This window comes from Sipha flava, unplaced genomic scaffold (genome assembly GCF_003268045.1).
Source record: "Sipha flava isolate LNK unplaced genomic scaffold, YSA_version1 1_pilon_pilon, whole genome shotgun sequence".
Classification (NCBI taxonomy): Eukaryota; Metazoa; Arthropoda; class Insecta; order Hemiptera; family Aphididae; genus Sipha; species Sipha flava.
Window position 1 is genome coordinate 4,268,526 of NW_020272783.1, and position 19,099 is coordinate 4,287,624.

Here is a 19,099-nt window from a genome sequence, read left to right on the forward strand (position 1 = left end):
CCACACTAATGATATTCTTAAAAGTAAAAATAATTAATTAATATAAAGTTTTTTAAAATGATATAATTGTACTGTTTATCTTATTTTTGAATATAACATAAATATTGAATAAATAAATTTTGTATGGATTCAACTAACAATACACAATAAACGTATAAATATTAACTATGTAGATCACATTTAAATGTAATAAATATCGTTACTTATTGAGAAATAATTTTGGAATAGAATGGTTATTTCTAATTTGTAAAATTACGAAACTGACAAATTTAATTAACCAGTCAAATTAATAATTTATTATAAACAACATAAATTGAAATAAAAATATGTTTTTCTTATTCAAAACGTTGGAAATGCATTTATTTAATTTTATTTATGTTCTTAAGTTTTTAACAAACATTGAATAGAACAACAAAAATCATTATATTTATTTTTTAATATCATAGTTGATTATACCTAAACATCAAAAAACGACTAGGTACTGTTAGATTAGTATTAATTTGTAATGTAAAAATTTGTAGTAAAAAATTATTACTAGTATATAAAATAAACAATAATAATAATAATATTATTATAATTATCAAGCGAACTGTTAGAAATATTTAACTCATAGAAGTTTTAAAATTAATTAGAATTAATTTGATAAATTATTTTTTATTTGTTGTTATTTTATGTAAAGTATATTAATTTATCTTATTGCGTATTTAAATTATATGTTATTTTTTATTTGACTAAATTGGAATTATAATTCACCAAAACGGTTGTTTTAGGGCACCGCTGATGTTGGACAGCAATGGCGTAATAAAAAATTTATTTTCGTCATTTACGGTACACGAAAATACAACATAATTATAATTATCAATTCGTAACAATATATATATATATATATATATATATTATGTATGTATAATGATACCTTAAAGTTTAATTGATACAGGTTAACAACATATGAGCTTAATATAGACATATATGTGCAAACAGGTATACAATGACAAGTATCTATAATAAATACAAGGCGTTTTTCTTTAGAAATATGTTAAAAATGAAATCGATTACATAATACTTAATAAATACCAAGTAAGTAATTACTGAATTAATTTACAAATAATAATAATAATAATAATAATAATAATATGTATTTTCTGTTTTTAAAATCATTAATTTAAATCATATTAAAAAATAAAAATAAATTGTACATCAAAAAAAAAAACGTATAAAAATTTAAAAGAAGAAAAAAAATTGTACAATCGATATTTTACTGATATATCTATATTTTAAAAATTAAAACGCAATAGTGGTACGAATATGAAACAGGTTTAACAAAAATCATATTTTGCACTATAGAAAATTGCTATGATTTAAATACACCTAATTTTTATAATATCAAATATAATAATCAATAGGGTATATAAAATGATAACTACGAACTTGATGTACTTATAATAACCTAATTTATTAATTCAAAATAACAATTAGCATTACTGTTGCAAATAATACCATTTTATATTAGCAATTAATATTGATGCAATAACTATTTAGTATTGTGTATTTATATATATGTATATATAATTTAATTTCAGACAATTGTTCTGTATCAATCAGTGAAAACATTTAATACAGCTATTATTACTTAATACAAAAATCACATTCATAATAAAGGATAAACAAAAACACATTTCAATACAAAAAAATAAAAATAAGATTCATTGAAATATTTTAAGTTTAATTTTTTATTTTTATGAAGGTAGAATAAATAAATATTTAATAAATTAAGATTTTTATTAATATACTTTTTTTCATCATCATTTAAATCCATCATTTATCTTATGTATAAAAAATGAATAAATATTAAATAAGATTTTTAAAAAATATATAAAAACAGGTTCATAAATACATCATTTAATTCATGAATGTAATATAAATAATTCATAAATTGGTTTTTCAATTTTATGCTACTTTGTTGTGTCTAAAAAAATTAAATGGGACTCATTTGATCTCATTTTCAACTGATTAATTTTGTTTTGTTTAATTAACCTGTGTGAAATATTTTAATTTTAAATAAATAAAATCACATATTAATGATTAGAGATGTAATGAATACTCGAATAATTGAATTATATGAATATCAGTATTCGATGTTACGATACCTATTATTTTAAATATGTGTTGCGCGAAAATTTAAACGAATAATTTTCGTTACGTATTATATTGTAGCATCAAATACTGATATTCGAATACTCAAATAATTCCCATCACTGTTAATATGATATGAAAAAATATATTTAAATGAAAAACTTAATTAAACATCTAATAAACATTAAATAATTTTCGTTTTAAATTAATATATTTTTGTTTTCAATAACACTTCATGATTTAAAATGTTCTTTTACTCTTTAAAAATAATTAAATATACTCCTATAACCATTGATTTTGCATTAATATTTATAGTTTAATACTGATATAATTTATTACATTAAATAATTGTAATTACATGGCATATTATTATTTTAAAATAATCGTTGTGATTCATATATAATTATTGAGATATACAAATAAAATATTATAAATGATATAAATGCCGTATATTATTTGACATAAAATAGATGAGATTTAAATCTATAACTATTTATTATTATATTAGTATATACCTATATCTTGAGCAAGTATGCTACCTTCTAATCAAAACTTCAAGACGTAATTTTCTAATTATACTTAAATACAAAATTATGAAATTAATGAAAAACAGAAACGTATGCCTCATTAAAATTCACTTATTAATATAATTCAATTTGATTACCATTAAAACCGTGTATTTTTTTAAATTTTTATAAGTTATATTGTTGACGAATTAATATTCCAAAATCGAGAAAATGATTGTTAAGCAATCGATATTTCACAACAACTTTCAAGTTCTGGATGTATACATTTAAAGTTTCATAATACTCTTTAATACGGCATTTATATTTAATTATTTCAGGAGAAAACATAATAATGAAACCTATTTTGTTTGGAATAATATTATATTTATTATAATATATTACAGTAGATACTATACTATTTCAGACTCATATGTTAATGAGTAAGTTGCATCTTTAACTGTATATTTATATCCGATTTTAGTAGTTTCCAAAATATTACTGTAGAAGTAAGTTCCCTGTGTAATGTATAGTGTAATCCCTGTATAGTGTAATTTCGTAAAATTAAAAATGACACCAATACAATACAGCCGTCAATAAATGACTGTGAACGTGTTATAAACAATTTTGAAAGTTTATATAATGTTTTTGAATTGAACTAAAGATCGTTCATTACTTATAATAATACTTTTAATTTAGAAACTATATTAATAAGTTTGACTGAAATTAGGTTGAAACACTTTTTGCATTTATAAAAATAATATTCCAGTTATATTATAATGCTTCATAATAAGTATAAAATAAACTTATTACCGAGTCATGCAAATAAAAATACTTTGAAATAACACTTCAGGTTTTGATATTCATTAATGATTGCGGCCATTAATTATCATTTGTCGTTTTACTAAAATATTTTTGAAAATATAATTTTTAATAATTTTATTCATTGTTTTAAATAAATTTAGTGGTGTTTTAGTTTTGTCATGTATTAATTTCATTATGAAATATATTAACTATCTTATCTACTCTAATTTTGTTATTTACTAATTAATTAGTAAAACAACGTTTGAAATTATCTTCAATTCGTAAATAAATGTTTTTTATATCAATTAAATGTTGTAAATTTTATGTTATGAAAACATTTTTGTACTTTTTCTTTTCTAATAACAAATAATAATCCCATAATATTATTAATAAATAATAAAATTTGTATTAAGGATGTTTAATTTATCATAAAATTAAAATTGTGTATGTATATTTATACATACATTACTGACATTATAACTTTATAACAATAGTTTTAAATAAAATATTTTTGGAATGAAAAAAATATATACCATCATTAAAATAAAAAACATAAATTTATTTACGTTTTATTATCAGTTTTCTATTTTATGTAAACTATAAAAATAGTATTAAATCGTATGTTCTGAAACTCAGTATCTTAAAGTATTAAAATTAAAACAATACGTATGAAAAAAAGAATGCGGTGATCAAAATAATAAAACAAAAATCAAAAAACAAACAAATATAAATCTAAAATAGTCATAAAATGCCGACGTAGAATAAAGTACATCACATAGAGGGGACATCACCGAATGAATGATTCAGATGAGGTTTCCGTATGGCACACCTTCTAGCTGTTCAGTATTACTCCACCCTTGGTCACAAGAAGTTTTTAAGGATTTTTGGAGATCCATTTTCATACCGCAAAAAAATATTTATTATTGTTTGTTAACCGTAATTATGTGTTTTATACTAGACAAGTATAAAATTGTTAAGATATTTATTATAATTACAATAACTTCAAATATTCACGGTAAGTTTAGTAGCTCAATTGACAATACAATAGATAAATTAAATATTACTAAACAATTTTTCTTATTTTTCTTTTTTTTTCTTTTATTGATTTATAAATGTGAAGGTTTATTATACTCAGCCATTTATTGATGTATTAATTTATAATCTACCACATTAATATGTTTAATAATGATAAGTCGATATTAGATGAAAGATGATACTTTAATATTTTCGTAATCCTAAAATGACAACTAAAAATTTTAAATGTAATGATAATAGCGTTAGATATTTTATATTTTTATAGGACAGATTATTATAAATGAAGTGATTAGTATCATGAAATTATGTAGCAATGTTATTTAACTGTCACCTTCCGATTAATTTATTATTATGTTTAAAAAAGACGTATCACAAATATTAATTTGACTAACCCAATTACTCGACCAATTATAATTAAAAACGAACTTAATTACAATCCACGTTATCATGACGACTACCTACATCATAATCACACGATTAAGTCACCAACCTCAATCTATAAATAAAAGACAACAACATTTATGAAATAGTGAAGTCGCATACAAACATTAACATTCTTTTTAATAAAATCCTAATACATTGAATCAATGTTTACTATTATTTTTCAAATATTTACTTTAATTATTACTATTGTAAAATAATTATAAAAAATGTATATAAAATTATTTTTATGCTTAATTCACACTCGTATATATTCCATAATATATAATACTCATGTGAGCATTATTTTCCATTAGTTATATTAAAATTGAATTAATTGCTTTAAAAATCAAGATTTGTAACCAACAAATATTATAAAATGTAATATGAACAGAACATCTAATTAATTATAAAATATATTCAATATTCTCTCAATTGTTAGGTAATTATAAAATAATCGAATTAATAATGAAATAGTAGAAATATTAAATAAAGCTGCATACGAATAAACAATGAAAAAAATTAAAGTTATATTTTATAAATAAAATGGCAGCTTGTATATTTTTCTTTACTTTATTTCCTCAATAATATCAAATCAAAATAAATTATTTTAAAGTTTGTTATATTTCACTAAATAAAAATGAAAAATTCCCAAAACACCGGATTCTATAATTTTGTCTCTGTTTAGTTAATACTGAAATTAGATCATTAAATTTTCACCACAATGTCGTTTTAAATAAAATAATTATACTTAATTCTTGACCATAAGTTAATGGTAAATTTATAAAACGATTACGTATTGAAAGTATTTTATAAATCTATTATTATTGTAATTTCAGTGATATACGCCGTATAAGAAATAACCAAACATATTTCGGTAAATTAATGAATGGAATATTTATCCGATGTGTATACATTTTATAAATCTATTACATTATTATAACTCGTAATAAACATATATAGTTTATGCATGTGCATATAAGTGTTTGTAAAAGCATGTGTAAGTGTGTACGTATACACATTACTTACTGGCATAAACGATAAGGCTACAAAGACGAAAAAGACATTACTAGAGTCTATTTGGATGTTATGTCCCAAATATGTAAACCGGTTCATAAATTCGATAAGTTTATGACTGTGCAGGCGCTAAACCGAACAAATTGACGACACCGATTACCATAATCTGACAATCGTTTCTAAAGCTTTTCCTTCTATTTCCAATTTCAGTCTCCGATCTGTTCAATTCGTGGCGTAGGAATTACATTTTTTTTATTAAAAATCTGGTTTTTGAATTTCTCACGTTAGTGTGGGACATTTTGGGTTTAATATTTTTTAACCATCTTGCACAGACATTTTTATTCTTCAATTACATATGTACAGATGGCAGGATATTAGCATTTTCTCTATTGTTTCCGTGCATATAGTATATTTGATTTATTTATTTTTAAATGTACCCAGGTGTTGTTCTATCCGCCTTGATGGTCGGATGGGCGTTAAATCTCGAGAGTCACTAAACAAAAGAACTGATGACAAATTAGCATTATACTACCGTATCCTGACAATAGGGCTACGTTTTAGTATTTTTTATTTTATTTAAATGTTCACGTCACTCTTTAAACGGAATAATACTATTACAACTGTCTTATTGCCATGATTAGTCGCTGTATTATGCTCAAATAGACCATGCGTGCATAGTAATTTTATACGATTCCTGTAACATGGAATAACCTCATGTTTTATGATATTTCAGTTACAGCGGTCACCAATGATACAACATATTTCCACACAAGACAACTGAGTGGTCAACAATACGGTCTAGACTATAATTTACAAAACTACCCAAATGCGGAGAAAATCGCAAACCGACCAAGAACGCTGTTCGAGTAAGTTAAGTGTTACTGTTAATAAAATTATAAATAACGCAATTAGTTATTAAAAACTAAGTACTAAGCCGGATAAAAATATAATTTTTTTCGTTAATTTAATATTTATTAATATATAACTTATTAAATGAAATACTCTCACTATATATTTTATTAGATTTGCATTATATAAATTTAATTTGTATAGTTGGGACAGTCCACCGACTTTATCAAAAGAAGAAAATAAAGTACAAAATACAAAAGAAGCCGTTGAAAAATTAGAAACTGAGAGAGTTGAGAACAACGTTTGGTGGCCATGGAAAAATTACGATGATTGGCTGAATGGTAGGGGGTTAAAAGCGGGACAGCCAAATAACAAAGAACAGAAAACTAAAAAGGAGAAAAAAAATAAAAAAAAAAACAGAAAAAATGGTAAAAAAAGAAAAAAATCCAAAACTGGTAAAAAACAACCAAAAGTCATCATTGAAGGAAACAATCAATCGTTAACCAATAGCGAAAACAATGAAATTATAAAAAAAGATTCTATACCAGATATACAGTATAAAACATCACAAATTGATGTAATTTTAAAAAATTCTACGTTAGTTCCAACTTTGGTGAAATATACTACCAGAAATTATACCTACGGTATGTTATACATTTTTTAATAAATAGAATATGATTAAAAAAAAAAATAATATAAATTCAGCTAAATTATCAAATAATACATATATATATATATTGAATGTATAACTCATTGCAAGTATTAAAAGTATTATACAACATTTAAAAAAATATTTCATGAACATTAAAACTACAATTTTTAATATTAGTTAGAGCTATTATACTAGAAATTACATTTTAGTACCACCGATAAACAAAATAAAACCACGATCGAGGATCATACAGCAATATGCAATAATATTATTTTAATATACGTTGTATTAAATATATCATGTGTCAATCGGTTATAATTACATTGCATAGTCAATAATTATGAGGCTTTTCATTAATTATACGTTGTAAATATTGTGATCTAACGTCTATGCTATCGTGAATTGGAAATTATTATTGAAATAAAATTACTTAATCTCAAATTCATGAACTGCAGTTAATTATATATAAATATATAGGTGTATTAAACAAAACTCGTAAAATGGATATTTGGATTAAAGTTAAGAAAAAAATGTTAGTCACTAATGTATTTTAAAATATATATATATATATATATATTCTATTATTATTACTTCATGAATCAAATATTCAAACAAATATTGATATCTAATAAGCTAAACTATTTTACGATTTAGATGTTCCACAATAATATAATATCTACGTGTAGTACAGTTATTATTTATGATAATAACTGACAAATGGTTAAAATGTAATTGAAAAACTGTAGTTGATAATAAATGAAACAGTATTTATAATTTAATGAAACAACTAAACAATCAAACAACAGAATTGCAATTTGGCTCAAAAGCGGCCAAGAATTATTTTACTTTTAATGCTTTCTTAAGAATACATTTAAAAAATACACTTTTCACAGAACAAAAATACTGATGAACGCTTCGTATAAAAAATTCTGATTAAATAATGATTATCTATTTTTACATGCAATTAAATACTAAATTCCTTAATTGTTCATGTGTACTAATTTAATAAAATATATTAATAATATCTAAAAATGTAAAATATGAAATATATTAATGTATGTCTAGGACATACATAATAATATAATAATATTATCTCACCTTTATTGTTTTAAATATTTTCTATAGATGTAAATGAATGTTTAACAAATAACGGTGGATGTGAAGGACTATGTATCAACACTCCAGGATCGTACAGATGTCACTGTCCTTCAGGCTTTATGGTAGCTGATACTAAGTGTGAAGGTAAATAATATAACATTTAGATAAAGAACGATTAAAAATATTTGTCAATGATACGCCATAAAAATTTAGTATAATAATCGTATTATAACATAATATATAGATGTATCAAACATCTGTGGACACATTATATTTTATATTAAAACAATTCATTTTTTGTGAAATTAATTAATAGTGAAAAAAAGTCTATATTTGTACAGGGAGAAAGGTAATTTTTTGGTAATGTGTTCATTACATAATTTAAATAGGTTATAAATTATAATTTTAATTGATTTATTTTTGTACCGAAGTTGAAAATAGAAGGTCTTAAAAGTATGCTAATATTTAGACTTGTGTATTACCCAATTTAATAAATATTAATTTTATTTAAACCCATCGTACACACTTAATAGTAATTTGACATGGTAATATTTATTTATCAAACAAGATAAGGTAGCGAAACATTTTTAGGCATAATTAAATAACGATTTTATGCAAATAGATCATTTTTAAAATCTCCTAAACGAATTTGTGCTTACTTTAAATTTATATTTGATATATTATTATTACATTTACACAAAATCCATAATGAAATTCACAACATTTACATCAAAGTAATTTATTGCAACAAACTATAGTTACCTATTACATCTACTTTAATTTTCTATTTTTAAAAAACTTTGTAAAAATATGACAAATATGACATTTTTAATGAAGAGTTTTTTAATCAAGAATTTTTAATTTATAATCATTTAAAATTTGAAAATAATTATTCAATATTTATTTTATTAAATTATTTCAAATATTAACCATTGATTATTTGTAATGAATGCACTAATTTAATTTTGTCATTCGTCTCACATATCTTTGCATCATTACATTAATTTTACTGTTGAATGCTCTTAGATAATAATTTTAAAATTGATTAAATGCTGCTTTTCTTTTCGGACAGCGAAGGATATATCTGTATTAAATTATGTTCCTCGTTGAAGAGAGTATTAATGTGATCGTGCTACGTGCATAACACATCGTTTTATATTATTAAACATAACACTCGTAATTAATTAGTAATTTATATAAATAAAAATTTCTAAATGCATTTAAGTATGTAAAGTAATAAAATACGGTATTATAGACAACCGATTAGCATAACCTCGGACAGATAAATACGTAATTGTTATGACTCATCGAAACCGCAATGTATCCGATACTTAGAGTAACGTAGACTCGTATTAGTGTTGTCCCACGCGCACTCTCTTCTCACTTTCATTACTTTGTCCAAACACAAAATACGATACTTACGCTATCTCTGGGTGTTCTACACGACAACCACTTGAAAACGTAATCGTATAGGCGTCGTTTATGTAATTATTCAGTATATTCGAATGTTAGTTGGTGCTTAAACGAATTGAACTAACTTTTGAACATCCGACCTCGAAATAAATATACTTCCGAGCAACTAAATGGTTTTAAATTATTTTACTTTTTCAGTGGTTTTGAATTTCTCAATAATTTTCCGAATAATTAAAAAAAAAAAAAAAATCAAAAAAAGTTCAATCGAAATCGAGAATTGAACACTGCATTGTCTAGTATATTTTTTCAAAGCACCATCCTCCAAACATTTGTCCTTTTAATCAAACTAAAAACTAACAAAAAGTTACAAGTTAGACTCACCCAATCACTATAATTCAAAATCGTTTTTTCGAAAGTTACGTTAGTTTCAAAGTTAAAAGACCAATTCACCCTTTCCCGCACATTACCTAACCTGGGATTTTCGCTTTTTTTTTTTTTTTTTTTACAATAAGAGATAATAACTTTTATTGACATTTACAATCTGCTATACTGCAGTTGGTACAGTGAGTAAACGTAAACAATTATGTTTACTAGTAACTTAAGCGCCAAACCAGGAGAGCACATAGCTGCATAACCAGAACTGACTAGAGGTGTTTGATAAAATCTTTGGTCGTTAAGAAAAATGTCTTTCGTTATTGATGTTACATTTCAATTTATCATTTCATGTGCAAATGTATTAAAAATCCGAAGATGTCGACGAATGCTTGTTGCGCAACGGGCATGGGCCATGCCAGGGCACGTGCACCAACACTTGGGGCGGTTACAAGTGTTCGTGCCACGGCGTGCCGGGCACTAAACTGGCCGGAGACGGACACACTTGTGATGACGTGGACGAGTGTCGGGACGGGACAGCCGGGTGCTCGCACCAGTGCATAAACACGGTGGGATCCGCGTTCTGTGTGTGCCCGGACGGGTTGCAGTTGGACGAGGATTGGAAAACATGCGTGGACGTGGACGAGTGCTCGGACCCGGAAATGCAACAGCCGCCGGAAGTGTGCGCCGACCGCGGCATGGCATGTCTGAACACGTACGGCTCGTACAAGTGCTCGTGACGTCTCCACCGGGAACCACACGGCCCCGCGTGTTGGGCATGAGTAGAACGTGGACCTACGCGGTACAACACGCACGCGCTGACCTACACGTACCTACAGGTGTACGAAAACTGTCCAAAACCTTAACCTTAACCATTAATCAACTAGTCATACTAAACGCACGCGCGTTGCCGTTGTTTTTGTTATAATACTCCTTAATTTGTTGATAGGGGTTAATCTAATAATACATTTAATATCTTTATTAAAACGATCTATTCGTATTACGCGTAAGTAAGTAGTGAAGGATTTAAATGCTGTGCCGTAAGAACGTAAAAGTTCAAATTCATTGCAATTTCGTATGATAAAAAAAAAAATCGTTAAATTATTTTTGTTCACAAGATGTAAACATACTTTCAGTTCATGACGGTAGTTTTTTTTTTTTTGCGTTCTAACTTCGTAATTTGTGTTAATACTTTCCCGCATAGTCTAAGTATCGTTTTTGATTAAAACATATATCAATATGTATATCAAGTTAATAAGATATGAATATAATTAATCGATTTATAAAGAATTGATTTCACGAATTCGTATTTTAATGACGAATAAATGATGAGATAACGGCTTATATGACGGGAAAAAATTTTGGGAGACCATATTAAGTAGAAATTGTAAACGAAGGTAGTCCAAGTAATAGATCCATCACTGCTTTATCGAGTGTTTTTATAATTGGTTTGTATTTTTTTTTTTTTTTTACATATTAATAATAAATTATTATTTAGACGTTAAGTTAACTTATACGAGTACTTCGATTTTCGACTAACCGATTTTAATACAATTAAACAATCTAAACACAATAATTGTACAACTTTTTATTATACAAATAATTTATTATAATATTTCAATATTTGTAATTTGTAAACATTTATATTTTTATCGAAAAAGATGTTTGTTTATTTAATATTCGAATAAAAGTCTTAATGAATTTCCATTATTTGTTAGATTAGTTATATCCTAGCATGTATCAAATTTAAAAACAATATAATTTAATTTAACTTAAAATTGTGTTTAACAAAAATTAAATCATTAGTAAATAAAAACATTCATTTATAAAACAATATCTTGTAAAAATCCTTAAAATTAAAAGTTATAGTTTAATTAAGCTATTGTCTGACCACAATATACACACAATACATGTATCATATTTTTCAAGACTTAATTTAATGTTTCATTTGTTTCTCAGGTCAACTGATTAATTGTTGCTCGATCTAAACAAAACATTTTTATTCAAAGATTTTTTGCGTATTATTTGCTTGTTTTCATCGATATGCTATGGAAACGATTTAAGATGAATGGCTACTAAAAAAATAGTGATTTTATTTATTTGTATTATTTATTAACTATTTATGTTCTAAAAATATAAAGTAATTCCAATCATACGAGTATAAACAATAAAAAAAAAACAAAATTTGATTAGGTCAAAATGTCCGATCAATCAGGAGATCGAAATTAAATGTATATAAATATATTAAAGGTTTCCATACCAATGAACGATTCCTAATCAAATTTACATTGATCACATTTCTTTATTATGCATCGTATTACCTTTTACTTCGATAGTAAAATCACACGAAGCCTCGTTTCTCGCCGCATCCATTGCTTTATATACAACGTTGTATTTTCCAGGACCCAACAATCGACCAGGTTCCTAAATCAAATGAAAATCATTAAAAATAATACGTTATCTAAATCTTAAAATACGATACACATGTGCGCTTACCATCGTTTTGATTACTTGTGTCACTGCAACGTTGTCAAAGAAACGAGGCTCGGGCCATGACACGGGCACCGTCTCGGTCTTGGTAAAATCTTCAACCACTTCGAAGTACAAAGGGCAATCGTAAACCGTGGGTATTTCATCGTCTGTATTGACAATACTGTTTTACAAAAGTGCCTTCCTAAATACCCGAATAACCTATCATCTATCTAGCAGAACGTGTCTTACCCGTCACCCGTACGTTTGTCCTGCATGAAGCAATATCCACGTCTTCTTGATCTCTAACTGTGTAGGTGATTACGTAAAAACCTGGTACTAATAGTCTCGACGAGTTCTTTCTCCAGCCAGAGCTCAGCGAACCGAACCTGTGGACGTTTGCGATGCAATTAAGTAGAAATTATGCGAGTCAGTAAGAAATTCGAAATAATTTATCCAAAACCTGTCCCAATCGTAATTCGTCGTCGGCTGTTCCACTTCAAAACTCACAGATTTCGCGCCTTCGGTTAAGCTCACATTCTTGTCTGGTGGACACTTGATGTAACATTCCATTTGATACATCTTGATCATATAAAAATATTATGTTATATGAGATTCGGTATTTTGGGAGGAAAACTTTTGTGTAAGTTCGACATTTTTTATAGCACATTTGGATTAAATTTTAGGGAAGAACTTTATAGCACATTTGGATTGCAATCACAGCTCGGATAGTATTATGAACTGAATACATTATACATATATAAAATATGTATATCATTCAATAACCAAAAATAATTTGTATTTATTGTTATTAAATATACTCATATTTGTTGTCGACTTTGAGTTGTACCCTAAATGTCGCCATCTCGCCAAACACCGTATGATACTTACGGTCATCGGTGTCGTTTTGGGTATGCATGATGGTTTTACGCCGACCCAATGCCCGTTACTGCAATAGAGCCGGTTTTGCGAAGGATTTTCGAAGATGTTTCCTTTATTGCAACGGTAAATCGCTTGTAAATAATTATTATTCGGACGAGCGGGATTTTTTTTCCTTGCGAAAATTATTTTACAAATATTATATGCAATAATAACAGCAATAATTACATACAAAATTTGTTACTTACTTTGAGTACTTGAACACGTGTGCGTACATTATTTTCGGTGCTCTTAAAAACTTTTGCCCGTGTCGCTTTCTGAACAAACAGCTTAAATCATAGTCTTCTTCCGAGTATTCTTTAACCGAATCTCTGATCATGTGCTTCGGCAATTGAAATGTGTGGTCTAATTAACAGTTCGAATATACCGTTTAACAGACGTCGAAGTAAAAAAAGATTAATATTTGTTAGCGATTTACTTACCTGCTGAAGTCTGCTGAGGTTTTTCGATGTCTATCGAATTGTTCTGTAACTGTTTCCCATTGTTTTTCATTTTTCGCTTAGCGTCGAGTTTTAATATACGTCTAAAACATTTATGTACACTATGAGCGCATTCGAATTTATATACATGATTATATATATGGTGACATTTTATATTAATAAAACTATATTATACATTATAATATTATAATACAACCTACATGATATTACAAACGATAAATAGTATCAATTCGTAACTACATTACCTGAACGAAAACCAACCTTCCGCCGAGCTGATAATATTGTTGCTGTGACCTAAGCAGTGCATTAAAAAGGTTAATATTATAATACAGTCATCATATTTGAATACGTTTAATATATTTTATAGTGTTGACAAATATTGTAGAAATGTTTCCCGCTGGGTTTTTACTCAATCAGTCACAATATCTTATACCTTTTATCGATCTATACATGTAATGCGTAATGATATATGTCAATAAATGCATCCACTTACTGACACCAGTATACAAAGTGCAAGACGGTACGTAACCGGACCATTCTCCTTCGATACACGTGTGCTTTGTTTGACCTGTGAGAACGTACCCAGCATCACATTGGTACACTTCCACGGCCCTTCTCCAATTTTTCGACGACGTAAAAATCACCTGCCCGTTGTCCGGTTGTGATCGGGGTGTACAATCCAATGATTCGGAAATCACAAATGTTATGACTGAAATCAAATGTACATTATGCGTATAACCAAAACTAATCCAATCCACTGATATATTATCACAAAAGTAATTTCAATCACTTATTTTGGTTAAATCGTTGTTGCTTAGTTTGGTACTTAAAAATTTGAATTAACTCGTTATTTTTACTAATATTTATTGTATATTGGGTTGATTATATCAATATAATTTACACTGCTAATATTAAAGGGGTGTAATATATATATTATTATTTATATTTTTTTGTTTAGTTAAATTAAACTCTAAGTTACTGTTAATATAATTAATTTTATTTAAGGTTTTTTTTTTAACTTAACATTTTTTTTTTATTGTTATTTTTACTTATTTATTTTAAATGTATTAGCCCTCATTCAATCCACACTATTACGGTAATAAAATCCATTTACCATACATTTTGAATACTTTGAATATTATATATTAGTTTGTATAATATACCTATGTCGGGGAAGTACAGTTGAGGCGTTGACTACAAACGAATTGTGTCCCGAAAAAAAAAATTGATAAGTGGGTACACGAATTGCGTCCGTCTTAATCTAAACAACTACACGGAATTATTTTTTTGGCCTTCCATTTTTAAAACCAGATAAAGTAGAGGATTGTTTTACTGACGATATTGTATCAATTTTACCAGTATTCATGTTCTATAATTTGAACTATAAATAGTTGTGAAGCCTTCCAATTTAAGTTTACTTGAATTTGAAAAATTAGTATGATGTACTCAGCACACCTGAATATATTCTAATTCATAGATATTTTAAAAATTGTATCAAAAAAAACTTATATTAAACAACGAAGTATTCATATATCAAAAAACAGACGGATGATGGTATACGTAAAAGAAGATTATTTAAGACAATATATGGCGAACTATGAAAATGGCCAATTAATCCATCTTGAACCCCCCCTTCCTTTAATATAATAACTTGTTTAATTTTTTAAGACTATGATAATGGTTTAATTATTTGTAAGGTTAAAAGTGAAAAATATTTGAAAAAACAATAAATATTGATTAAATGAATTCCTAAAATTTAAATACATGAACCTAATGAATTTATTATAAATTTTATAATCAGATATTAATAGCCAACATTTAATGTATAGATCATTTTATTCAACTATTTCTTAGAATAAAGATTATATATGCATATATATATATATATTAATACAAGGCATATTTCCGTGCGTGTTGTTACAATATCAATAATAATAATAATAAATCGAGATCGAACAACCGTGTACTCCTTTTGCATGCCATTTAATCGCTATGCAGTATACAAATAGAATGTAATGCAATAGGATGTTGTACGGATTCACAATTTTCAACGATGAACGAAGAATATAAAAATCATACGCTTCACAAAATTAAAAATATTTTTTAATGAAATAATATATTTAATTTATAACCTTCCACGTGGGTGTATTCGTGGGCGCTGCACAGCTAAATTGGGACCACATGATTTAATTTCCTAATATTTAACTATGACTGATTATGATTTTTAATCATTTTTTTCATTTACCTCTTGACTTGCTATGCATTCCAAATCAACTTTTACTAATACTTTTGACCAATGAACTAATAATGTTAATTATTTTTAATTGAATCTGACAGTTAAAGTTATAATATACGTGTAAACTTGTCTTTCCAATCAATGTAAATATTACACCAACAAAAATATCAGTTTCTTTTATTAACCAAGAGATTACAAAAATGTAAGTATTAATAACACAGAGATACGTATAAATAAGAATTTTTTAAAAAATAAATTATAGAAAAATTAGAAAAATAATATCTTGAGTATTGAAGCATTATTATAATAATATTTATTATATTTTTACATTTTATTCTTAAATAATTATACTTATATCTATTGCTTTGAAAGATACATACAGTTTGTATAAACAATTTAATTAAAAGAAACTATCTATTTTCGATTGTACTTGAGATTCTTCTAATTCAAATAATTAAAATAACTTAAAATAACTTAAAATAATTAAAACGAACGAGTACATTTTTTATTTCTTTTATTGACTAATATTTCCATTTGTTCAACTTTTAAAATAAATGTTTGATCATGCCACAATAAATTAAACGACACAACGTACAACGATACACCAATACACCAATAAATTCAAAAATAAAATTGATCTTATAAAATAATTAGTATGAAATACCATAAATACAGCAGGAATGTTTATAAAAGTGATTTATTTAACCCGTACTTAATGATTCAAATAAAAGGTTGATTTAACATTAGTAACATACGATCTAGTTTGGGATTATCTTTTTTGTATCCAATTAACAGTTTATTCTATAAGCCAGTCGTCACATTAAGCGGAACTCACTATGATATTGTATACAATTATTTTTAAGTTATAGTTAGTATCAATTTTTCCCCGGTTGTTAAAAAATAATCTAACAAATTAAAAGTAGTGAATTATGTAAAAACAGCGATAAAAATGTTTGTGTTTATGAGCTGTTGAAAAATAAAACAAAATAAAAATCATACAAATTATTGAACAAAATACTGTACAGAAAATGTAATAAATAGTTTTGAGTTCTTAATTTTCGTATACTATTGATCAGAACTATTATAAAAAGTACCTTCAGAAGAGACTCGCTACTTTACGAGAGTGTGTCCTAAATTATTCAATAATTTACACATATTAATAATATAAATCTGTTAACTCCATTTACATTTTGAAAGAATAACTCAAAACATTATTAATCTTGAATTAATATTGATATTATTAAGTCGTTAGTATTTAAATCTTCCGGTCACTTTCTTCAAACTTCTATCACTTTTATAATAATTAAATTCTGTACATCGATTTAACAGTACAGAAGACGTGAATATTTGTTACGCTAATCGTGTGAAAAACCCAAATAGCTCATTTATTTTTTCCTATCAAACTGTAACCACACGCAAAATAAATTTTATTTTAGTATTACCTGTGTTGGTGAGTATTATGAATTCGACGACGACTCCAGTAAACTCCATGCTTGTACTGAACCACTGTGCGAGGTCGTAACACGTGAATGAAAATCCAAAACCAAACAACGAGTGCCTACATGAGTATATATCACATATGACTGGCATGCATGATACCTCAAGACGTAAAACCACAAAGAGCCCGTCAGTCGGGATTTAATATCATTTCCATGCGTGTTACACCCCACCCCACTCGTGGTTTCTGATCTGCGTAACGCGTGTATGTATCGTCCAGATATTTGTCCACGACAATTACTTGAAACAAAAAATAAACGTAATACCGAACAGGAAATGTAGAAACAAATCAACGTCGCGTATTGAAGTCTGATAACGATCGGCTAACAGGGCCATTCCTATATTTTTAGGAGCCTAAGGGAAATCTTTTTTTCAAGGCCTTTAAAAAAAAAAAAAAATGTTTATCCCTATCCACCCGTACTATTATTATTCCTACATCATGATCAACGATAAATGTATAAACTAAATATATATTTTATTCCTTCAAAATCCATTTTTATCGAAGTACTTGCTAAAATATGTATACACGAGTATCTAAAACATTTATATTCACGCATTTAATGCGTACATTTAATATAAGTAACTAGAACAATCAAATTACAAAATTTAAAATACTTATAATAAACCTCTAAATGAAAGTAAAACAAATGTACGATTTTAGTATAAGTACATATAAAATATAATAATTATATACATTATAATAATTAAGAATATACTATATTACTACATCATAACTTTCTTGCTGTATTTTCAGCAAACGAATCTAAATCTTCAATAAAGATGACTCCCCGTATTCAATATTATTATCAATTACTTTTTCAATTGCTATGATTGTAAAGTTAATAGTTTTTTCTTGTGATAAATTACTACGAAGATAATTTTTTATTAATTTTAATTTTTTAAATGATCATTCAGCTGTAACTCTAATCACAAGCGTAGTTAATAATTTTCTTAATTCTACAGAAATATTTCATCAGCAATTTATTAGATGAGAATTTGTTTTAAAACTTTTAGAAGAGAAGTACCTTTAACAATAGTTTCTGATAAAATTAATAACATACAATTCTTATTCATTAATGTATTAAGTCTCGCCCACTTGTAATAATATCCGAAGATCCATACAATGCTTTATTCGTTTCAAAAATATTTCCCATATCAAATAAAAAACTAAAATAATCATCGAACTGTTTCAATTATCTAAATCGTCTCTTTGATAAAAATA

The 19,099-nt window shown here is 26.2% G+C and overlaps 2 protein-coding genes across 2 annotated transcripts; one reads left to right on the forward strand and one right to left on the reverse strand.

Moving 5' to 3' along the window:
* The first annotated feature begins 4,278 nt into the window (after nt 1-4,278).
* On the forward strand, nt 4,279-11,872 carry LOC112682129 (vitamin K-dependent protein S). Its single transcript, XM_025552628.1, has 5 exons — nt 4,279-4,455; nt 6,646-6,778; nt 6,966-7,405; nt 8,539-8,655; nt 10,675-11,872. Exons 1-5 carry the CDS (start codon nt 4,383-4,385, stop codon nt 11,034-11,036), a joined length of 1,125 nt encoding a protein of 374 aa, XP_025408413.1. The 5' UTR covers nt 4,279-4,382; the 3' UTR covers nt 11,037-11,872.
* A 257-nt stretch (nt 11,873-12,129) lies between these two features.
* LOC112682028 (sushi, von Willebrand factor type A, EGF and pentraxin domain-containing protein 1-like) lies at nt 12,130-17,979 on the reverse strand. The gene is made up of 11 exons (XM_025552481.1): nt 17,823-17,979; nt 14,638-14,853; nt 14,390-14,438; nt 14,127-14,227; nt 13,893-14,049; nt 13,657-13,819; nt 13,229-13,347; nt 13,018-13,154; nt 12,793-12,935; nt 12,618-12,720; nt 12,130-12,280 (listed from the first exon to the last, which is right to left on the reverse strand). Exons 1-11 carry the CDS (start codon nt 17,968-17,970, stop codon nt 12,252-12,254), a joined length of 1,365 nt encoding a protein of 454 aa, XP_025408266.1. The 5' UTR covers nt 17,971-17,979; the 3' UTR covers nt 12,130-12,251.
* Between the last annotated feature and the right edge of the window lie 1,120 nt (nt 17,980-19,099).

Excerpts from the sequence above, each read along its gene's own strand:
- LOC112682129 (XM_025552628.1), top strand. The coding sequence starts at position 4,383 with ATGTGTTTTATACTAGACAAGTATAAAATTGTTAAGATATTTATTATA. Across the intron at positions 4,456-6,645 it reads AATAACTTCAAATATTCACG|TTACAGCGGTCACCAATGAT; the intron begins GTAAGTTTAGTA and ends ATGATATTTCAG. Across the intron at positions 8,656-10,674 it reads AGCTGATACTAAGTGTGAAG|ATGTCGACGAATGCTTGTTG; the intron begins GTAAATAATATA and ends AAAAATCCGAAG.
- LOC112682028 (XM_025552481.1), bottom strand. The coding sequence starts at position 17,970 with ATGCCAGTCATATGTGATATATACTCATGTAGGCACTCGTTGTTTGGT. Across the intron at positions 13,348-13,656 it reads CCAAAACGACACCGATGACC|ATGTATCAAATGGAATGTTA; the intron begins GTAAGTATCATA and ends TATATGATCAAG. Across the intron at positions 12,721-12,792 it reads CACAAGTAATCAAAACGATG|GAACCTGGTCGATTGTTGGG; the intron begins GTAAGCGCACAT and ends CATTTGATTTAG.